We start from the raw sequence: 25,031 nt of genomic DNA on the forward strand, positions 1-25,031 counted from the left end.
CATGTGTCCAAGGGGGGGGGGGGGGGGAGGGTGAAGACCTTCAGATATAGATACCGGTAGCTGAATACAGTATGACATGTCCTGACTTCATATCATAGGGGTGGAAGAAAGGTACCAACAAAAGCACAGTCAAGAGCAAACCCTGCTGCCTGACTCATGTCACAGAATAGCAAGCTGCCAAAATAATCCCCAAAAGGCTGGAAAGGGCTCTTTTCAGCTCAAAGTAAGTGAAAAAGAGAAAAACCACTTATCTACAGAGTAATGAATGGATGGTAAAACAGAATGTACATGTGACCCGGCATCACAAAACCAACAAAGGGTCGCCGGACATGGATCTTTTAGTCAAGAACAGATTCTGAAAGAGCAGACTTTAAGCTTTAAAATGATGTACAACTCAATTTGAATGGACTCTCCTAACTAATCCAATTTTATTGGTAAGGAAGCACACACTCTGGAAAAGTGTTACTGAGTAAAGAGGCTCTTAAAGTACAGTGTTCATTCAAGCCCTTAATCTCACCGAGTTATGCTGGCTGTGCAATAAATGGGACAAAAAGTAGGATGTAAAATACCTTTAACGGAACAACAATGAAGGGGTTGTCAGAGTAAACCAAAGTTCAGCATGCTCAATTAACACATTCTATCCATGAGCAATGCCAACTTTTAAAGCAGTAGCATTATTCTTTCAAAAGTTATTAGAGTCGAAAGTGTAGTGTAAAGGATTTTTATGAAATGAAAAGAGCCCTCTGAAATGCACAAAAATCAAACTACAACTGTATCAAAAAAGAAAAAAAAAGTTGTCCAAGAAAAAATTGCTAAAAACACAATTTCCCATTCATTTTACGATCCTGAAATTTAGAGTAATGTAGAAGAAGAATTTCTCCTGCAGAAAATACACAAAAAAAAAAACCAACTCAAGATTGAATAGGTTGGCCCATTTCACCGATTTTATGTCCTCATGTAAAATCAGGACATGCTACTTTTTGTTGGGTTTGTGATGCACATATGCCCTTCACTCATTCAAACTGCCGATGATTAAATTTGAAATCTTCTCACTTTCTTTTTCCCCTCAAAGACCCCTCTATGCAGCCACATGAGAGGTTGAATGTCAGAAGACTCACACAGGATTAATACCTTTACTTCCCTACACCATTTCAGTATCATGGCAGAAAAAAACAAAAAAACACATCTTGATCTGCAAACACTCTATCAAAAGGAAATAAAAGGGAATTCAAGACCTACTCTTTGCAACTAACACAACATATACGACCTGTTTCACTTTTCTCTTCATACATGTAAGTACTAATAAGATTCTGATGTTCATACATGATGAGATTTTACTGTCTAGCTTCCACTCAAAAGCTGAATTTATGACTGGCACACACCCTCATGGATTCTACGGATGCAAAGATACTTATTCATATAGTCAATATACTTTTAATAAAGAGATGGAAATAGCTGGGCTGCACTGATAGAAACATTGATGATATATAGACATTCTGTTTGGATGTCTTGCAAACCAACTGCTCTGGGATCTAGTGTATTTGAGAGAAGTGCTGAAGTCTGTGATACATGTTTATCTCCTTTTAGAAGCTATTTCCATCAAACGAGATGCCATCACCGTATATTGCAGATCTCCACATTATTATCAAACATATGATGCTACTATAAGGTGTGTGATAAAAAGCATGCAGTTTTGTATCTTCGCATCTACAATGCTCACAAAAAAACACAATTAGAGAATTAGGCATATATCCTCTGCAGAATGATGGCATATCTATAAAGGTATAAGGAAATATTAATGAGAGATTTCATAACCACGTAGTTAACCGTGGCGGTTCACATCCTTAAAAGGTATCGAGAATACAGTACATCCTTTCCATTTGTCCCATGAAGGTGTGTGATTATTACGTCATCAGCACTGGGCCCTATCACATAAAGTAAGTTATCAGTTTGTACATACAGTATAACAATATGAAACGTAAGTCCTACACTCTTATCTCTACCTAGGAGAAAGTCAAGCAATATCTTATTTGTCCTTCTGAGCAAGTATTTTGGTGTTTTAATGACACACGGATGACGCCTACGCCACTACCAGACACTGGAGGCCTGAGATATATCATTCATAAATATTCATTTTTCATCTTTCATTATGCAATCATTATGCACTGCTGCGGGTTTCTTAAAACACCTTATGTCGCTAAACTGAGAAAATATAACACGATAAAGAGGGCTAGCCATTTAAGCATGTGACCTTATCCATGTAGTAGAATTTTCTCATACGAATCACTACAGAGCCAAATTTGCACATTTCTTGTAGCAATTTTAAAGCTAAACTGTACTGTCGAATTAAAAATAAATGAAACAAGTTGCTCAATATTCATAATATTGTGAAAGTCATATTGGAAAATTTTCCAGATATAACAATCATAATTACTGTTATTGGCGTATAACCTAGAACAGGACTTCAATGGCAAGCAGTCATTTTAACATTGACTGGTTGCATGGCACAGTGAAGTGACTTTGCATGAAATCAAAAAATCACAATATTACATAGATTCAGCATCGACCATTTTTTTTTTTTTATATCTTTGAAAACAAGAAAGCCAAACATCCCGTCCAGAAACTGGTGAGTGCATTAATCCTTTCAAATCCTGTGACTTAAACTCCTATTAACATCGAATATAAACATGTTGCCAATTGGGCTGAAGGAGTTTAAAGACGATGCAGGGATTTTACAATATTGCAATGTAGTGCCTAGTTGAAAATATGCAACGCTGCCTAAGACTGGTGTGCAAATTGGCTAGGCACCGGTGATGCAGCCTAGCTTTGAGGGGAGACATGACGTAATCCTGTACTCTTGTACAGAGCTTAAGCACAGATCACGTCCATAACATTTAGAACAGGGCTGCTTGGGCTTATGTTCCTAGTGTAAACACTGCCCACTAAAAGGCCAATACATGTTGTGTCTAAAACATTTGTTTGAATTGTCACCTTTGAGAATACTGAAGTCAAGAGGGAATACAGATTACCTTTGTCAGGAAGTTGCTCAGATGCACATCAAAGATTTTATACCTTTTTTTTTTTTTTTTTTGAATAAAGCATCACCAAAGAAATTTGAAGGATACCCAAGACAGACACAAAAATCGAAATCAAATGCATTTGTTACTTCATACCCATGCACATTACTAACAATGAGAAAAAATACCATATGCAACAACAGAAAAATTTCCGCAGGGCCACTGCAAACGGGGAAAAAAAAGAAGAAATTTTGTAATATCTTTTTCTTCTTTTTAATAATGTGATCAACAAACATGTAACACACAAGAAACGCTATGAAAATTATTTGCTACGATGGACAGAAAAAGAAAACACCTATGCCATACACTCACTGTACATTGTTATGACTGTGTGGCTTGCAGTCGGTTCACAGTTTTGATAGATGAACAAATTGAGGAAAACTCTTCTAAAATTCATGAGAATACTTCCTTCACGTTGACTAGGAGAATGCTACACAACTAGAGGTCTCACGATTCACCTGTCCTTCATCACTTGAGAATAATGGAAAAAAAAAAAAGAATGATTACGCAGGTTCGCTCCATGGTGGCACGAGCTGACCAGTGAGGGATCAAAATTGACCGTCACTGCCCACGATAGCTATATCCACCTGCATATCGATCACACCAGAAGTTTCCACCTACTGCTCACTACTAAACTGCCTGTGGCTGAAACAGCGAATGCTCTAAAGTTTCCCCCTCAGTACTAAAGCGCCAAGTCTTGAGCGAGACTGGCAATGCATGCTCAACACAGATGCTTCTGCCTACAGACTTGTGTCAACAAGACAAAAAGAAAAGGACAATTACACTTATTCTCAAACTCTTCACAGACTAATGTACAATACCTTATTGCATACACATCTCCATTGTACATATTATTTACAGAAGGAACTATACAATCACTAGATACTAGTTCATTTATTAATCAACATCTAGTGAAAAACAATATTATTTTTGCTGTCTCAGTCTAGTTGATACTTGTGTATAACCATTCACAAGGAAACCACTCAAATGCATCTACATTCTAATCAATCTAGTCTCAATGCTAGACAACAGTCATCACTTTCTCGGTACAAATGAATGTTTCAAATAATCACTAGAGTAGTAATCCTCCACATTAACTTTGTATTCACTCTTTCTTCCTCAGCTCCCTCTCTTTTCCAAGAGCTCTCAAAGACTTCAGGGGTAAGCCATGAGGATTTGAGAAGGGGGTGGTGACCACAGGATTTCTCCTCGATGGCACAGCGCAGGAAAGGAAGGGAAGAAGCTAGTCTCTGACTTCAGACTTGAAGCTCAATCTACTGACATCCACAGCTCCTTGCTCTTTCACAGTACAGCTAGAGTTTATCCGTCCTATGCTTGTGATCCAATCATAGATGTAGTGTATTAGATGCACATTTGCTCTTAGAATCTATGGCAAAAAAAAAAAAAAAATCAAGAAACAGCAGCACAACTTCACTTCATCATTTTCTCTGGAGTATTCTTTTAAACTCACTGTCATTCTTGTTGTGCACGCTTTTCTTAAAAATGTTCCTCCACGGCCATTGCTGCACTGGTGTTGAATGGCGATGGGGGCGCGAGAGGGTAGAGGGTCCAGGGTGTTATATAGACTGTTGATATGTATGCCTGTACATCTCTTTAATGGCCTGGCACCACTCGACGGCATCACTCTCTGGATCGATCAGGTAGTATGTCCGATTTGGCTGAAGAAGGACAAAGCAAAACAAGTTCACGAAAAAAACATGTCAAATATGTTGACCCTAGCAGTATATTTACGTTTATCTGCTAATAATGTTATCTTTGATGTGTATTTTCAGACGGCTAAACACGTGCTTGCATAAGACGCCCTATTTACAGTGAAAACTGACATTTGCATGATCAAGTACAAAAATGCAACATCACACACCACAAACACATCCACAGGCATTTTGAATCGTGTGATTAGTTTCTCCTTCAATACATTTTTAGAATTTTGGAAAAACATTGTTTGTCAGTGTGCTTTCATTTCTGTGTTTGTTTGTTTCTTGTTGTTTTTTTGTAGTTGTTTTTTGCTTGAGGATGAAAGAATACATTATTTTCTGTGAGACTAACTAATGCATTTTTGATAAATGTAAACATATGTGACCGTGCATCACAAAACGACCAAAAAGTCGCACCCCTTGATTTCATGTGAGGACTCAAAAAAGGTGAAATGGGTCAACCTAGTCAATCTTGAGTTTTTCCTATTTTCTGAAAGAGCTATCCTTCTACATTATTCTTTAGTTTGGGATCATAACATGAATGGGAAAATGTGTTTTCAGCAGTTTTTCTACAACCCATTTTTGGGGGAGAATAGAAGATCAGTTATGTCTCAGCGTCCCTTTTCATTTCTTGAAATCCTTTACACACTCTTCACTTTCAAGTCTAATAACTTCTGAAAGGATAACTCTTCTGCTTTGAAAGTTGGCATTAATCATGGGTAGAATGTGTTAATAGAACATGCTCAATTTCAGCTTAATCTGATAGTCCCTTCATTGCTGTTGTTCCGGTGGTTTACATCCTGTGTTTTGTCCCTTTCATTGCACAGCTAGCACGGCTCGGTAAAGATTAAGCGCTTGAATAAACCCTGTACTTCAGAGCCTCTTTTCTCAGTTTGCACTTTCTCAGAGTGTGCACTTTCTTTCTAGTATTTAGATATGTTAGGGGAGTCCATTGGATATGAGTTACATATCATTTCAAAACTTAGAGTCTGCTCTTTAAGAATCTGTCCTCAACTAAAAAAATCCATACCTGGCGACTTCTTGTTTGTTTTATGATGCCGGGTCACATATTCTTTCCAAGGAGTTAAACATGAGCTCAATGGATTTGCTCAATTACGACCAACTGCAGAGAGAGGCAAAGTTGTTTTTTCTTTACATAAGCAAGAAGTTGCAGAAAAGCCTAATTGGGCAAGTTTTCCTCCAGCTCAGGCTGATAAAGCACACTACATTTGAGAAACTCTGTAAACAAACGTCAATCCCACAGGCAGAAACGAATGCATGAAGTTTATCAGACTCTTTAAATGCTCTTGTAGCAAGCCAGTCAGCTGTTTTGCTGAGTGAGAAAGAGAGATCATTCCACACAAATCTGGGTTTTCACAATTATGTGCTCTCTCGAGTTTCTGCTTTGGGTGTTATTTGAAGCTAAAGGTACCCTTTGTTTGAAGAAATGTACATGCTTGCCAACATTCAACTTACTGTATGCACGAAGTACGTCTTGAAATTCCTAGCTTCTACTCTCAGCTGTGGTGACCTGTCAATGTGTACCGGAAAAAACAGAGAAGGAGAGAGAAGAAGCAAGCGTCGTGAAAAGTCATATATTGCAAACGTATGTTACAGAATCCCATTCTTGCTTCAGTCCAAAGGTAACTCAGCTTGCTATTGTTGTCATCTTTCTCAGAAATGAGATAGTTTACAATGACGGTTTCATATACCTGCCATATGATGTTGCAATCAAGCACTACCAAAAAACAATTTCCAACTACAGAAACAAAACTGAAAGTAATATCATGTGCAATGAGATTTATAGACCTGCAATGCCGCTGAGCGTGTATACGATGGGATGAGTGATATGTTGAAATGAAACAAATGAAACTCACCAAGGGATTTCCCCCTTTAAGACCATGTTCTCTGGGTCGACATAGTAGAGGTGGGGGCCTTCCGTTAGTAGTAGCATTCTCCTCCTCGCAAACAGACCCTAAATGGATAGTGGAAAATATGACACTGTGTATACTCTGTATTTTCAATGGATTTCTTTAAGATCTATAAATTAGATAGCTATTTACATTGTCTTTCTCCATATCTTGTCTTTATTCATGTATACGTCTATTCATGACAAAGAACAACAACAAAATCCTTGATCCACTCATCTATTTAGCATTTGATTGATTAATAATTACTAATTTTACCCACATCATCATCACTGTCATTTATGATGTTAAAGGGACTGTCATGCTAAGAAAGACCCTTGTTTATTCTGTTCTTGCTTTAAGGACGCAACCAATGAAATATCCAAAGCTTGGCTCTACTACCTGCACTGCTATGAAGAAAAAGACAAAGATGTGACTATCAGCATTTAATGCACAACTCTCGTCTGTTTGTGCATATTTATTAAAAGCATGTCCATTCAATGCATATAGTTTCTACAGTACTGTGTCATTTGTTTGAACAATAGCAAAGCATTTTAAAAAAGCCATTGGCATGGACATACAGTAGATGTGGATGGGCTATGTCATCAAACATGCAACTGGATGCATGCAGGGGCCAGTGATATCTATCGCTCTACATTTACATGGTTGCAACAAGTGATATCTCATCACAGAACACCAACCTAGCAAATGATTTTACCAATATTGTACTTTTATGGAGTCAGTAAGAATTTTGAAATGTATATGTAAATAGTTCTGATATATTTTTATCAGTGGTTAATCTTTCATCTAGCATACACAAAGCCTGGTGGAACATTTTCAAGTTGCTAATAGCTCTACAACCATCACTATCATCACCACTACCCACATCAATACTGTGAATAAAACAATGATATAACATGTTTTTGTCATTGGGGAAATACTTCTGTGTTGCACAACTTCTCAATATATAAGAAACAACTCGCTAATCTCTGAAACTTATATTCTCTTGTCATGGCATGAAAATATATCATCTACTTCATGCTGAACAAGAAGATTTGATAGCTTTGCTACTGTCAAATCAGAAACATTCACGGCATAAAAATTTTGCGAATTGGAGCCGACAGCCTTTTTCACGGCATAAGATTTTCGAGAACTGCTACTGGCATTTGACACCTCGTGCAGACAAAGACTTTTGTGTACATTTTACTTTTGTGAATCTTGGCTCCTTGCAAAAGTTTCATGGACGCGGAGACTTCATATTTTACACCATCCAAATGGCTTACCTTCCGCTTATCCACCCAGCCGTTCTTCAGGATGAGGTTGCCCTCCACAAACTGGTGCCACTTGTTCTCCTTGCGCTGCTTCTCTAGCCGCTTGGCCCGCTCTGCGGACGTCAGGTCCACGATGTACTTGTTGTCCCGCGTCGGGCTGCGCGGTCTGTCTGGGGTTTCGATGCGTTTCAGGTAATCGCTGAGGCTGGTCGGATTGGACTCCAAGTCAAAGTCATCCAGCTGTGTGAATGAATTAGGGTCAGAAAATTAAAAAATCACTACCTGGAATAGCAAGGAGGAGAGAAGTATTATATAGCCCTGGAAGATTTTATTTCAATATTGGACTCAGAAAATTGGCGGAAATGCCTTTGTGTTGGAAATTTAATTGCAAGAAAAATGATATATTAAGAATATGCAGAAGGAGAAAAATACCTGAGTTTTGTATTGACCTTTTCTGTTCATGGTCTGAGTTAAAGTACATAGATATGTTTAATGTTAATGATATAAAGAAAGAAGTTGTTTGGAATAACAGTCATATTAGATATGACAATGAAATGTTATGTTTCCAGAGCTGGATAAAGGAAAATGTTATCACAGTGAAACAGATTATAGAAGATGGGGAGTGGAAAGACGTTACATTCATAAATAAAACCTTCCGAGACAGGCAGCTGCTCGCCTCATTTGAATTGTCTAAGTTAAAAAAAGCATTCCCCAGGTTTTGGTTAGACAAGTTACGTAATAATATACAGACTCCTGTACTGCTGCACACAGAAGAATTTGATGCTATTGAGTTGTCAACAGGTGATAAAATAAGTGTACAGAAAACGTCAGCTAAACATTATTATAGATTTTTTTTTGGCATAAGAAAAACAATAACCTTCATGTTTATACCTCTGGCAAGGTTATTTGAATTTACCCTGTGATTTTGATTGGAAAAAGGTATTGCAATATAAGTTTCATCAGATTAATGATAACAGAATAAAGCAATTTAATTTTAAGCTTTTTCATCGAATACTGCCCAGTAAAGAAAATTTGTTTAAATGGGAAATTTTGAATGATAATTTGTGTACTGTATGTAATTGTAAAGAAACCACTTGTCATTTTTTGCTGAAATGCAAAAAAATCAAAATGTATTGGAGAGTGGTTTCGGTTTTAATTCGAAATATTTTCGATCTTGTAATAGATATCAATGAAAAAGTCATTATTCTCGGATATGATATAGGTAACAAAAAGATGAAATTAGTAAACCTTTTTTTGATTTATGCCCAATTCATTGTCTACAGGAATTATGTCAGAGAACGCAATGAAAGAAACAAATGTTTGTTCAATGTACATCATTTAATAGAAGATTTGAAAGCGGAATTAAGATTTTATATCAGTTTGAAGTGCAACCAAACGAGATTCGATGATATTGGATTAAGAAGAATACGCAATTATTTTGGTTGGTACCATTGATGTACCCTTCAATTATTTTTTTCCTGTCATAATGATTATTTTGAATGCCTTTTGGATACTTACAGACAATGTGATTGTAAATATGCGACGATATGTGGAAAAATAAAGTACCTCAGATGAGGAAAATAGACAAAAAAAAATAGCCCTTCACTTACCTCTTGATCACACTCATTGTTAGTGATAACTGACAAAGGATTGACCTTTACCCCCCCCCCCCCATTAAGCATAAAGGAAGACCTTCCAATTTTCATATTCATTTTACAATCACCTCCAATTTTTCTATTCATTCTACAGAATAACATTGTCATACAACTTTATATAGCTTATGGACTTTATAGCCAAAAATGAATTTTAAGCCAAAGTTTGGTGACTTGTGACCTTTACCTTTCACCTTGTCATTTCAGACAACTAATTACTCATCCATATCTATCCTCCTTACCATACAATACTATCACTTGACACTTGTAAGTGAAGTTCTGTGTAAAGAATGCTAATTTGGCCAAAGTGAAGTGACTGCTGACCTTGACCTTTGAACTATTGTCACTATCATATCAATACAAATAAGTGTCCATTTATTTCTACCCTGTCCAAAATCTTCTATGACCTTAGGATATTCCCAGCTGAGGTAATAACTGGAAATGACATGTTTTTCCTTTATTTCTGAGGTAAAACTAGTGACATTTGACCTCTCACAACTATCATGTTTAAGAAATAAACATCTATGTATTTTCACTCTTCTTACCAAATCAAACTATAACTGGACAGTCCTATTTGGAGATACAGCTGGAGAGTGTTACTTTTAGCCAAATTTTAATGACCTTTGACATTGATCTTGAGTACTTAGTATACTTACTATACTTACTATACCTCATGAAGCATACCATGGCAAGCAGTGAGAATTTCCATTGAGTGTTCTATTTTGAAACGCGAGTTCAACAAGATGTGGGATGGACAAAGAGGCAAATGGATGGAAAACATGAAAACATGAAAATATGACAAGGAAAAAGAGGACGAGAGAAGGAGAGGGAATAGATGATAGAGCAAAGGAGCACTTAAAGGGATCGTATAGTTTTGGTTGAGACCTAACATCAGGTTTCTTACATTTTTTTGTGTGTGTGTGTGAGAAAATGAGAAACCTCTTATCAAATATGAAAGAGCATGTAATTCCACGAGGAATTCAACGTTTATTTGATGAAAATTGGTTTTGAAATGGCTGAGATATCCAAAACTGAGCGATTCTAATAAAGTGTGGGACCCACCTTTTATTACGATCGCTTTGATTTGCTTTGTTTTTGGATGTTTCAGTCATTTCAAACCCGATTTTCATCAAATAAACTTTTAATTCCTCTTAAAATGGTATGCTTTGCACTATTTCATAAGTGTTTCCTTGGTATCTCGCAAAAAGTTAAAAGCCCAATTTTCATCTCCACCAATACTGTACCATCCCTTTAAAGGGGGATGGGAACACTCACATAGTAATCGCTGTGAATCTCCTTCCCATCCACAACGGTACAGGGCTTGAGCTCCGGAGCTTTCTGCTTATGGAGGTTCTCCCAGTCCACCCCGTCGAGGAACGGATGTGCCTGCAGGGCGGGGTAGCCCCCACACTCGTCGCAACCTAGCCGCTTACTGGGGTCAATAACCTGGAGGAGAGAAAAAAGAAAGGGAGAAAGAGGGAACCTCTTACAATATGATACATGGAACACATGATTACACAAACCCTTAAATTTCTTGTAGATGAGGATATGGATGTTTTATACAAATTTCTGTCTTTATTTTGAAAGTTAGTCTGTTTTCCAATTATATTAATTCACATCCACCTTGGAAATGCCTTTCACAAGATTAGGAATACGAATGTCAATACAGATTTCATATCTGAAACATAACTTTGTTTTGTTTCTGTTCAACTGTATATCATACAGAAAAACATGAATAAGTAGACAACAGAAATAAAACATGGCACTGAGATGTTGTTGATGACATTTTTAGCCCTCCCAACCTTTCTGACTAAAAATAGTAGGGATTTGGCTCAAAAAAAGGAAAGAAAGAGCAGTCCCGTACAAGTGTGTGGTAGAATTATCACAAAAAATAGGAAACTCCTACAGAAACGAGAGTTGTGAATGGTAAGAAGTACAGATTTTTCCTCCTAATTCAGAATGGTTGGGAGGTCTGCATTTTGGCTGTCAATTCATGCCAAGGATGATGCAAAACTACCAGGTAGTTTTTATGATGTGTTGCAGTGCAACTGCAGCTGCACACATAAATATGAATTTATTTCATAGCTCTCGCTACTGTAAGAATGATTTACAATTAAGCACTTGGAAGAAGAAATGGCAATACACACATCCTGCTGTAAGGGTACGTAGATCTTACCAAGAGTTTCGACACCAGATCCCGCGCTTTCTTTGAGAAGCCATCAGGGTAGTCGTATTCTAGCTTGATAATCTTCTGGAATATCATGTACTCATTGCTGAAGCACGAAAGAGAAGGGGGGGGGGGGATGAGAAAAATATCAATATGAAATGAAACATGATTTCTGCATCAAACAAGATTTTTTTGTATCTTTCATTTGCCGATATGACTTCCTCACGTATATCATGGCATTTACAAACAAGAAACATGATCCACATTTACAATCGTACCAGTAACTTCGGAAATTGTGCAGGAATTTTTGAAGCTTCCTGCTTTTTCATTTGCTGTATGTAAAAACCTGTATATCTAAAAAACAGGAATCTCAGAAAATATGTATGCATGTGTCATTGATCATAAAAAAAACAAAAAAACAACTTAGTTTAATCTATCTTGTTTAAAGGGGATGGCTAGTAATTGTTCAGTGGGAATCAGTGGGAATGCTGGGGGTTGATTGTTCCAATTCTTGTGGGATTCATTTAAGAGTACATTATATATCTATTGTTGTGTGAAATTTATTTGCTTCAGAATGGTCTCATATTCAAGTATGTGCAGTTCAATGTTTCCAGGTTAGCATGCCTGTACAGTGACGGGGCGATCGTTAACAGGCTGTTAAGGATCGCCCCGACACTGTACAGGCATTACCATACTGTTGCAAAATGAACATTTATTTGGACTGTATTTCTGGAAATGCTATAAATTCTTCTTTTTTTTTCCCCTAGATATGTTAGATATCTCCTAACCATTTTTTTTTTTCAGGAAAACAATAGGTAACATCATGAGTAACATCAAATAGATAAAACATAAACAATTCTGCCAAGGTGAACAGGTTACATCCCACGGATGCTATGTGCCAAAATCTTACATCTGTGAAACTGTGGTACAATAGATCAAATATCTCCAAAAGAGCATTCTAACAAATTCATGCAAACCATAACCACAAAACAAACTGACTGGAAATCATTAGTAAGTTGTCGACTGAAGCGAAATGAGGTAGAAATCTTACTGTTGGTCAGTAATCATGGGATGTAATATCTTCAAAATTTAATGATTGAAAATGCACTTGAATTTCCTTTCTTATTACAGGAAAAAAAAAAAAGTCATTGAAAGTTGTTTTCTTCCAAGAAAGATTCATTAATCATGAGAACGCAGTGAAAGAAGATAGCACAATATGAAATCTCAAGAAAAGAGAAAATATAAGAATGACATGACAGGATTACTGGTTTGCAACAACAGATCAATTGCCTCTTGCTCTCTGTCTCTCTCTCAAAAAAAAAAAAAAAAAAAAAGAAAGGAAGGGAAAAAAAGTATATATTTTTTGCAAATACCAGCGATGAAATGAGAACTACCAATCACTGAAAGCCTGAGCAAAGCCCCTGGTACAAACATCAATCAAGATACAATAACAAGAATGTCAGTCTACATGAATAGGGCAAATCACTGGGAGCCATACAATGCAACTCTTTTATGCTATTGTATTTTTTTTTTTTGAGGAAAACATCTGATTTGATTCATATTTTTGAAATTATAAAAAACATCTTCATTTTACTGCTTATTGCTTTGAGGAGAACACAACTTCTAAATACAGGCTGCACTACAATGCAGAAAAAAACAGCAAAAGAAAAAAACAAAACAAAACAAAACATGTTATATGTAAAAAACAAAACAAAACAAAACAAAAACAGGTGATGAAAGCATGCGGCTGGCAGGATATACAAGATCACTATCAACCCTCTCGGGTTAATCACCTTATACCTGAAATCTTATTAAGTCTGAAAGTCTCAAAATTCTTGAAATTCAATGTAAAATAGATGGCCAGGGGTACCAAAGGAGTCAAAAATTAACACACTGAATTTCATCATCACTAGACTGTTAACTACCAAGGATACACTTTAAATGTGAGTCAACAGTAATGGTAATTAGAGGGTTTATTCACAATGCGAATGGGAACTGTCGTAGAGAGAGATCATATTTTCTTATGTTCTCTTTGGGAGAGAGAGAGAAAAAAAAGTATGTTCTCTGCACCTACCTTGCTCTAAATGGAGGTAGACCTGCTTGTAGTTGATAGACTATACAGCCAAGAGCCCACAAATCAGAGCTGAAAAAATGAAAAAACAAGGAGCATATAGCATTCACATGACATGAAAAACAACTCTTCATGGCATAAAGTATATGTCATTCTCCCAAACAGATAAATCTCCTCACTTGAGCTGGGCAGTCACATTTGTTTTCCCCATCAATGAGCCAACTTTGACTACTTTATCAAGACGAGGGATTCTTCTATTAAGTCTGCATTGGCTCTATGATCCCAGACAAGCGGGGACTTCCATAAAATAAATTATGATTGAAAGTTCTCTTTTGTTTTTCTGGCTCCTCTGGTGTGATCTTTGTTACCAGTTCATCAACTTACTAAGATACTCACTGGGAAAAAAGTGTTATTTATTTATTTATATATTTTTGGAAATACTTGCATTACCCTAAGAATAAGAGGCCATGGAAAGTTCAACTTCCCCAAACATACACATGGATTCAGTGAGTGTAGAAAGGTTTAATACTGGAAAACTCAGTGAAAGTATGGAAAAAAGTACACAATTCATTCAAAAAGTATCGCTTTTCTTAAGTTTGATAATTAAGTTTATGTGCTGCCCTCTCTCAAGTATATCTCTATAAAAAAACAAAAATATGTACTTAAAATTTCACATATATAATTGTACCATAACACTGAAAAAACACTTGACCTAGCTTTTCCAGAAACAATTGATTTGCCTTAAAATATGTTACATGATGAAGAAGTGTTTACTTGTCACTAAATATGAGTATTTGTTGAATTCTTCATAATTTCAATGTACTAATGAAATCTCCTAGCATTGAAATTGTTTCAGTGGTCCATCTGCAAAGAGTAGCACATGACATTAATCAAAACTTTACAATTCATGAACATTTGGTCTAATTTCCCTATTCTACCATGGAGTGCTTTATCAATATATATGAGTGGGAAAAAGTTTAGTGTGATAGAGTCCATTAAACTATGCTATGTGCAAAACAACACCTTTGAAAAAATGAGTTCTGACAAACTTTTTGATGAAAGTTCAGTCAACCTTGCATAAGTCAAATCTATTTGGACTGAAGAAATAGCTTCAACTTAGAGAAAATTTGACTTGGAGGGATTAAAAATCAATGGAATTTCAGGAAAAGAGGACTTAAACAGACATTTGACTTAGGCGATAAGTCGACTTTAAGCAAGGTTGACCTGTATATCGTTTGACAGGGTCCTTAGTAGTCGGCTCTCACCTTTTCGTTGCGGATTTCTCAGTGAGGAGTTCTGGGGATACATATTGTGCTGTCCCGACGAACGAATTTGCACGGACTGCAGAGAGGAGAAGGCAACAACATTCATTGACAAAAGAAAAACAAACGTAATCACTACCATCAGCATAGATTTGTGTAGTATGTTTTACTGCATCATAAACCCTATAAATTACGTCCCAAGACGAGAGGTGAATTGGAGCCGGCTGCCTTTTTCATCACCTGAATTTTTTTGCGAATTGCCACTGGCATTCAGTGTATATAGCGTTGATAAGAACTTTCATGTGCATTTTAATTTCAAGAAATGCTGGCTCTCACAAAATTCATGAAATTAAAATGCATGCAAAAATCTCACGTTTTACAGTAGTCTGCTGACACTCATCTAAAGTGCTTTTAAAATGGTATCACATCAAAACGTCACCATGTCTTTGCTTTCTTCACCAAGAGTTTTTGTTTTGTTGCAGGTACTCCGGTGAGGCCAAGTACTGGCAAAAACAAAAGACCAGTCGCCAGGATAAAATACTGACAAGCCATCGGTAACTTCACTATGTATGGCAAGATGATTACCCGGTCACATGATTGACTAGCGGCCAACTATTTGATTAAGACAGATGCTACTGCTGTCCAGTCATTGAAAAAAAAAGGAAGGAAAAGAAGAAACTTTTCTTCTTAAAAATACCATTTTCAAACCCCTAAATGTTTATAATCCATCCAATCTCTACTCCTCTTCCCATTAACCCATCATCCATCTGTCTTTAGTTGTTTCACTTTCTCAGTTTTATTATCACATTACCATCTGCAACATACTGTAAAACGAGGAATGTTCGCGTGTATTTTAATTTCGCAAATTTCTTGAGCGCCAAGATTCACGAAATTAAAATGCACGCGAAATTTCTTGTTTACACTATATGCATTGAACGCCAGTGGCAATTTGGGAAAATTTCATGCCACGAAAAAGTTGGTCGGCTCCAATTCGCGAAAATTTTATGCCGCGAATATATCACGTTTTACAGTACTGCAAGACCAGTAATTTTTGCATGTGTTTTAATTTGACAAAAATTTAATGACAGCCAAGACTCATGAAATTAAAATGCACACAGAAAGTTCCTATTTATGCTATATGCACTGAATACCCATGGCAATTCATGAAAATTCCATGCTGCGAAAGAGGTCATCGGCTCAAATCCGCAAAAAAAATTTCATGCCACAAATATTTCTTGCTTTCCAGTACACCATTATTTTATTTTCATACTCACAATAGCTTTCCTTCTCACAATACAGAGGTGTAGCATTGATTCTATCTGAGATGCCCAGAATGAAAAATTAAGCAAGCTTAATTTTTTCCCATGGACATGCCGCAAGAACAAGGATCATGCCGGATGACTTCATTGAGTCAACATGGTCATGACGGAAACAGTACGGATGATCCCGGAACGACACAGATCCATGATGCGATCCATGAAAGCGTAAAAGGGGCTTTAAGGCAAAATTGACTGCAGTCTTACCGGCTCCTTCTTCGGCATCGTCAGTACCGATTATTTTTGCCGTCCCAAAGTCAGTGATTTGTATGTGCATGTCCTCATTGAGCAGTATATTCTCTGGCTTCAGATCTCTGTGGATGAGAAAGGAGACAGATGGGATACTATGAAGCCGTGATTTTCAACACAGCAAAATTTCTAGGAACATATAACAACTGGGTCAGCGAGTCCGCAAACTTGGTGAAAACATGTGACATAACCAAACTACCATGCTCAAATTTATACGAAAATCTGAGGGAGAAATAAAGATGGCGTCCTACAATTTATCTCATACACCAAAGGCTGCCAAATGTAATTGTAAAGAGACAACGTGAAAATTCAGCTGTGTCTGTCTCGACGTGACTGACAAATGATGGACAAACATATACACACAGACATTAACACATCACATGATTTTATATATTTGTTTACACCCTGATGTGTAAGTTACTGTTGCATGTTTTGATAAACAAGGCCCATTCATACTCAATTGCTTTCCTTCTCTTGGATCATGATGCATTTGATTTGCCATTGTTTACAAAATGGCTGAAAAAAAAAGAAGAAAAAACTTGCTTGGCTGCATATGTGACAATTTAAATCTGCATCGCGTATATGCCTGAACAATGACCACAGCATAACCCCCCCACCCACACACACTCATCCATGGCCTAGTGCGACACATTGTGTCTTGGGGGATTAAAACTAATGAATCTTTTGATGTGTGTGGCATTCACATATTAAAGGGATGGTACAGTATTGGTGGAGATGAGAATTGGGCTTTTAACTTTCTGCGAGATACCAAGAAAGCACTTATGATATAGTACAAAGCATACCATTTAAAGAGGAATTCAAAGTTTATTCGATGAAAATCGGGTTTGGAATGACTGAAACATCCAAAAACAAAGTAAAACAAAGCGATCGTAATAAAGTGTGGGTCCCACACTTTATTAGAATCATTCTTTTTTGGATATCTCAGCCATTTCAAAACCAATTTTCATCAAATAAACATTGAATTCCTCATAGAATTACATGCTCTTCCATATTTCATAAGAGGCTTCTCATTATCTCACAAAAAAATGTTAGAAATCTGAAATTAGGTCTGGACCAAAACTACACAATCCCTTTAAAATGGTGTACAAGTTTAACCAATCATGAGGGTTTCAAGAAAGATATCAAGACCTACTCATTTTTGCTGATTTGCTGTAGATCACCATGGCTGGTGCATTCCTTTTTGTATCTACATTCAAGAACTATCAGTTTTTGCATTGCACTGCAAAAACTTGATTTCTAAATTCAGTTATTTGCAGGTGTGTATGAACAGGCCGGAAAGAAAGAGTTTGACTTCAAAGTTCTGAACTGGTATTGGCAAACCTTTGAGTGCCCCGCAACTAACGGAATATCTCTTGATATTAAAGTTGGCTCAAGGAAATACTTAATAAAAAATAAATACAGATGGGATTATCGCATTTGAAATCCTGTATCAGCAATGTGAGGTTTACTTTATTCAACCTCACTAAGCAATTGGACATGTACCAAATTTCCTTGTATCATTAAATCGACATCAGTAGTTTTACTTTTAACGAATATTGATCTTTTTAAACATAAGTAAATTTCTAAAAATAAAAGTTTCAGGTTGAGAGATACATGTATATTCAATTTTGGTGCACAACAGTGGAAAACAAAACACTTTGTATAATATTGAAAGTATGCCAAGACTGGTTTGTTTTCAAATCTAAGAGCTGTCCATGAATCAAACAGTACTTTATTACATTCTCAATTGAATTTGTGTACAAGTCAGCATGTTCTTCAGTCTTAATAAGGATCATCTCTAAAACAATTGATGGCAAGATAATAAGAGAAAAACACATTTCTTCAAAACAGATAAAAACAGTGTTATTTTTGCGTGGTACAGAATAAACAAAGCACTTCAGAAATGGGAATCTTGATATGTCTGTGCCCGAACAGTACGCAGACACACTAACCACGAAACACACACACACACACACACAAAATACTCAGAACAACCCCTCGCACAATATTTTTGATATTTTAATGTTGTGTTGTCCACTTTTCAATAGTGAAGAAGTATCAAAAAAAAAAAAGAAAAAAAAAAGAAGAAATCATCAAACCAGTTTGACCTTAAAGGAATTCAAATCAATTTGACCTTCAACCCCTTTGACTCGTGACCCTTATTGAGGCAAGCTAATATACACTTTGACTGAACTTTTTGGTCTCAAAGAACAAAGTTTTTTTTTTGTGAAAAAGATTATTACATGTATTTTAAATGTACAGGTCTGTACGGAGGGAAAAAAAGTCATGTGTTAAATGCCTAGTAGTGTGGGAAGACATGGGTGATCCTACTGAATCTCTCTTAATTTGCTGCTTATTGGGGTACTTTAAAGGACAAGTTCACCTTCATTAACATAAGGATTGAGAGAATGTAGCAATATTAGTAGAACACATCATTGAAAGTTTAGGAAAATCAGATAATCTGTTCAAAAATTATTAATTTTTGAAGTTTTTGTGCAGCCACCGCTGGATGAGAAGACCACTGCAGTGTATGATGTCATATGAGTACAACAATATAAGGGAAATATAAAGAGAATTTCACAAAATTTCATCTTTTGGAAAAAGTACACATTCCCTTGACTCGTTACTGACATATGTTATGGGTAATATTATTCCCCCCTGCCTTTAAAAAGAGGCAAGTCAAGTGCTCTTTTATTATGCAAAAAAAGTGAAAATATGTTGAATTTTCTTTACATTTTCTTTATACTGTTGTACGCATATGATATCACAAGCTGTAGTAATCTCCTCATCCAGCAGTTCCAACACAAAAATTTTTAAAATTCATAACTTTTGCATCGATTGTCTAATTTTCCTCAAACTTTCACTGATGTGTTCTACTAATATTGCTGCATTCTCTCAATCCTTATGTTTATGAAGGTGAACTTGTCCTTTAAAGACTAAAAATATAAACTCCACTAACTGTAATAACATTGGTTTACCTTTTTTTTTCATACTAATTAAATTGATCATTCATGTTTATATTCAGCAAATTTCATTTCCCTGTGCGCTGTTTGAGGCAAGTCTCATATTTCTTCCTTCTATATCCTTTGCGTACTGTGAACAACATTGGAAGTAGGAAGTCTTTGCAACATTTTACCAAGGAACTAATCGTCAACACATCCCCAGATGAATTTTTTGTTGGTGGTGCTATCAACATGAAACGATGATTTTTTATTCCTTTTTCTCATGAATTCACATCTACTGATAGACTTATTAAAAGCTTTGCAATCCAACAAAAAAACAACTCTCACATCACATCAAATCTAAACAGGAATCTTACAGGTATACACATCGTAGAGTGTTGTCTTACAGACAATGATACCGCGGCCAATGAGAATCCACCTCAACGAGACGGAAAGTAACTCTGCACCACTCTGAACGTTTGAAAAAGGCAATATATTATATGCTCTCTCCGTGATGCCTTTCTCCATTTCACAGAGCGCGAGGCGTTGGAATCAGAAAAACATCCTATTTGGAAGGCATATCACTAACCCAATCACGAGTCAATGATATCACATATGAGATCAACAACCAGCTTGTGTTTATCGCATGTATAATATTGCCCGTCATTCATTTTTTCTCTCTAACAGGCATTTGTACATGCATACACACAAACACACATATGCATACACACCGGCTTGTACGTACAGCACTACAAACAGCATCGGAGGATCCCACACAGAACATGCAGGATTGCACACACTATACAACATACATACACAGGAACATATTGAGCACACAGCTGAGACACACTCACACACCCACGCACACACAAACACAGATGCGGATAGCACAGAGACACCAACACAACACATGCAGGTGCTCACACACAAGTACAGTCCATTGAGAGAGTGCTAGGTACACACTGATCCACACCTAGCACACACTCTTTCTCTGCATTTCAGTGTATGGTGGCCTCAAAGTGCAAAGTGCAAGCTAATCTTTGCCAGAGGGTTCCAGACTACACTCACAGTACATTTTCATACACACTTTGCTCATATTCTGGAAATGTGCTACATACACTGATGACAAATTCCAATGCCAACTTCAAACTCAGCTAAAGCAGGGTTCTTCTGTAAGAAATACTACACCTGTCTCATCTAGTTTAAGTATAACAGTCTTGACAGTAACATCTACAGGCCTACTGTAATTTCATTATCACTTTTATACTGGAGTAAAATGGGATACCAATAAAATACACAAATTTGTTGTGGTATGAAAACCCCCAAAGAACAACATTTTCAGTGTTTATCTGTTTTGTTTCTGATTTGGCATGTAAAACTTGAATATTCCTGCAAAACTTCATATATTTCAAAGCTTCATATAAGTGTTGTTTCTTCTACTCTTATATATGTATTTTTTTCCAGCATAGGGTGTACTGTATACGCCATATATTTCGCGAGTCCAAATTTTCGCGAATCGGGAATTCCTGACGATTTTGCGAGTGTGGAGTCCTGTACTGAACGGAAAAATGTACACGCGTACGTAACATTCACATCGGGATCAGAGTCAATATTTTCGCGTGTCTTTAATTTCGCGAATAGCACCCGACTCGCGAAATTCGCGAAATTAAAAACCTCACGAAATATTCGGCGTATACATTATGTCACGATTTATATTTGAACTGTGACATAAGTTTTCTAAGAACCAAGGCAATACAATGACCACCAAAAAAGAAAACAATTGTAAATAAGGTACACGCTGTTGCTAAGGGGAATCTCATTGACGTATTATCTGCAAGAAATATAGTGTCTATGCTTGATCAGATTTCAACTTGTTTTGTGTGAAGGAATCCCTCTGACCTCGTAATGCTCTTACAAACACAAAATTTTCAGATGAGCCCAATATATCACTTACTGACAGCTACTGACATTTTCTGTTAGAAGTCATTTTGATGGCGGACCAGAAGAGTTTGGTCAGATGATGAATGATTTCAGGAAGACTTACTCCTCTCAGAGTTTAGGAAACTATTCTGGGAAACTAATCTGACAATGACCAGTTTGTTTTTCACTACAATCTAATGTAAGCTGGCACGGGACATTCTCCATTCATTTTCTTCGAAAATTGTCAACAACAAAGTCCGTAACACCAAATTTCCATTGTTTAGTGTTGTCTCTTTTTATTACAGTTTTCACTATTCACTGCTGGTGTTCAAAAAGAAAAGGTACAAAAACTATGTCTCATTTGGGCCCTCTGTTATATTAACATAATGCCTTGTCTGATTGCAGGATTCTCAAAAAGCCTTCAAATTGCTAAATCTGCAAACTGATGATCCTTCCATTGGCAAACACATTCTGAAAAGATTAAAGGACAAGTTCACCTTCATAGACATATGGGTTGAGTGAATGCAGCAATATTAGTAGAACACATCAGTGAGAGTTTGAGGAAAATCGGACAATCCGTTCAAAAGGTATGAATTTTTGAAGTTTCTGCTCAGTCACGGCTGGATGAGAAGACTACAATAGCTTGTGATGTCACATGTGTACAACAATATAAAGAAAGAATAAAGAAAATTGAACATATTTTTAATTTTCTCGCATAGCAAAAGAGCACTCGACGTCTCTCTTTCAGAAGGTAGGGGGATAATATTACCCTTAACATACATCAGTAACAAGTCTAAGAAATGTGCACTTTATTCAAAAAGTAAAGTTTTGTGAAATTCTCTTTTTATTTTCCTTATATCGTTGTATGCATGTGACATCATACACTGTAGTAGTCTTCTCATCCAGCAGTTACTGGGCAGATACTTTAAAAATTCATAACTTTTGAACAGAATGTCCGATTTCCCGAACTTTCACTGATGTGTTCTACTAATATTGTTGCATTCACTCAATCTACTTGTATATGAAGGTGGACTTGTCCTTTAAAGCTCTCAAATTGGCAATCTTTTTATACACTTTCCCTAATTTAATGAATTGAATCAGTTCCATCTATAAGTACTCTTTCTCCAATAAAAAGATATGAAGTGAAATTCAGATGTGCCAATGACGACACAATATTAAATTTCTGCCACAAACTTCTTCTGGGACTTTAATTATGGACTGACAAATGCAAGCAATGTATGTCTGTATATCTGCTGCATCTAATAACATCTAGATATGACATACTGAAAGAAATGAGAACATAACATCTCTGATTTCAATATGGCTAATCTGCGAACTGCACAATCCTATAACATCAGTGCTTTGCTTTCACAAAATTGTTTTACTTACAATTCATTTGATCAATAAAATAATGATATGCAAAGAAAAAAGATCCAGTTTGAAGCATGCTTTCCATCAATAATTGCACAAACTTGTGAGCTGTTTATCTAATCATGACCAATTCAATACTGGGTATTAAATTCAGCTGGTGATCTCCATATATAAAAAGACAAAAAAAGAAAAATTTAAAAAAGCACAACATAAACTATGGAAAATCATATTTTCTAACTCATAAAATTCTTTCCTTAGTGTAAACATCTTTGAAAAGATTCTTTATAAACACATATGCATATTTTTATTTTTGAAAGATTCTCATAAAGTCAAACCTATGATTTCTACTTCTACTCACCAGTCTTTGAATAAAAAGTGGTTTGATTTCTAAAAATTCTCAAAAAAATCAAACAGCACATGCATTTATTGAATTCCATAAAATCATTCACTTCGTTCCTCCATTCATTCATTCATTCATTCATTCTAAATTTCCGTAAATCATCTTTATTTTTCTTTTACCTGTGAATGATTCCACGGCTGTGCAGATACTTCAGGGCAAGGATAATCTCCGAAGTGTAGAATCGTGACGAATTTTCATCAAATGAGCCCAGCTTCTTGATATATGGAAGTAGCTCTCCCCGCTTTGCTAAACTCAAACCAAAGTCTGTGCAGTGGGTTTTGTTAAGGACTTTGACATATTCTTTTTTTCTTCCTTTGCTTCTTTATACATGTATGTGATGAATTCTTTGTGCTCTTGGAAAAAGGTGCAACATTAAGAGAGAGAGGGAAGGATATTTAGATATATATGCCCATGATTTTTATCATGGCTATTTCTCAAAACACTTAACAATCGGTGTTTATCAACTTCAAAGAAGGACAATCTGTCAATCAGTTGTAACTTAACAGTATGTATGCGCAGCAACGTAAGATGCATCACATCGCCCAAAAAGTACTTCCTGACCTACTGCAAATAACCAACGTTGATCGTACAAAGGGGTTGGTTTCATATCTTAACCATACACACTCGTCTTTTGAAGAGAGCACTGGAAAAGGATACACAGCTTATTCGCGTCTTGAAATGTGAAGTACAGTTTGACGAAGAACGGATGATCCAGCTTGCTGAGAATGTCGCGCTCCCGTATGACGCATTTCTCCTTCCGTTCCCTGAGTATGTGCTTTTTCTCAAGTACTTTGACTGTCGTCCAGGGAAAGGGGGGGGGGGGGTGGGTGGGGGTGGAAGGAGGGTTGACGAGGGACCAGAAATAATCATTAGAGGATGCACATATCATATACTTATTTGAAAAGGCGAACATATCTACATACAGATTTTTAGGAGTTCATTGAGTCAAAGTGAAAACATGCATCCAATAATGCTAATTAATGCTAATGATAATGAAAGTGACGATTGTCATGATGATAAAGATACCAAGTGCTCCTACAGGTAATGATAATTATAATAAAAAAAGAAAAAAAATAATAATAAGGATGCTATTCATGATATTAACGATAAATTCATAATTCATAGTTAATGAAATAAAATTAAAGAAGAAACAGAAGTAGAATGTGGGCTTAATATAAGATGCAAACTTCAATGATGCTCAAGGTGCAGTGGAAAATCTTTTTTCACACAGATCATGAGAATTGACAATAAAAATTGTGAAAATGCTGCATTAGCTCGGATATTATTGTTTCAACTTCCTCTCTCTCTCTGAAGCTGTCCTACAAAGAGTTCGCAGGCTTCAGTTGTGCTATTTGGATCACATGTGGCTCATCCACTTATAAAATATACAATAAAAGCAGATCTACTGTATATTCAAAATTACTGCATGATCAACCGCATGGAACACATTTCTATTGCAGCACTGCTCTGTGACTTAAAACTCTACTGAAGTTTAATGTGAACATGTCGGGTTAATGCCACTATACACTGCACTCTATTCAATTGAAACAAAACAAAATAGACAATTAAAAGTCTTGATGATCATAATGACTTAAGTGATTTCATCTTGAATGATAATATGGATAATGGAGAGGAATTTGTTCAATTCAAAATTAGATTTTACATTCTTGTCAGAAGCAGTGATAAATGAATAAGCATTGATGAATGAACA

General features: G+C 36.3%; 1 protein-coding gene across 1 annotated transcript in view; it reads right to left on the bottom strand.

Moving 5' to 3' along the window:
- Positions 1–1,605: 1,605 nt before the first annotated feature.
- Positions 1,606–25,031, bottom strand: part of LOC140231458 (3-phosphoinositide-dependent protein kinase 1-like) — a 54,062-nt gene continuing 30,636 nt past the window's right edge. The window contains exons 4-14 of the mRNA XM_072311587.1: positions 23,978–24,115; positions 23,440–23,584; positions 16,646–16,752; positions 15,126–15,201; positions 13,864–13,932; positions 11,799–11,895; positions 10,898–11,068; positions 7,983–8,210; positions 6,670–6,767; positions 6,269–6,323; positions 1,606–4,756 (exon numbers count right to left, since the gene is read on the bottom strand). Of these exons, the coding sequence (XP_072167688.1) occupies positions 4,655–4,756; positions 6,269–6,323; positions 6,670–6,767; positions 7,983–8,210; positions 10,898–11,068; positions 11,799–11,895; positions 13,864–13,932; positions 15,126–15,201; positions 16,646–16,752; positions 23,440–23,584; positions 23,978–24,115 (1,286 nt within the window). The 3' untranslated portion in view covers positions 1,606–4,654. The remainder of the gene's footprint in view (positions 4,757–6,268; positions 6,324–6,669; positions 6,768–7,982; positions 8,211–10,897; positions 11,069–11,798; positions 11,896–13,863; positions 13,933–15,125; positions 15,202–16,645; positions 16,753–23,439; positions 23,585–23,977; positions 24,116–25,031) is intronic.

The sequence above is a fragment of the Diadema setosum genome, chromosome 8, assembly GCF_964275005.1.
Source record: "Diadema setosum chromosome 8, eeDiaSeto1, whole genome shotgun sequence".
NCBI lineage: Eukaryota > Metazoa > Echinodermata > Echinoidea > Diadematoida > Diadematidae > Diadema > Diadema setosum.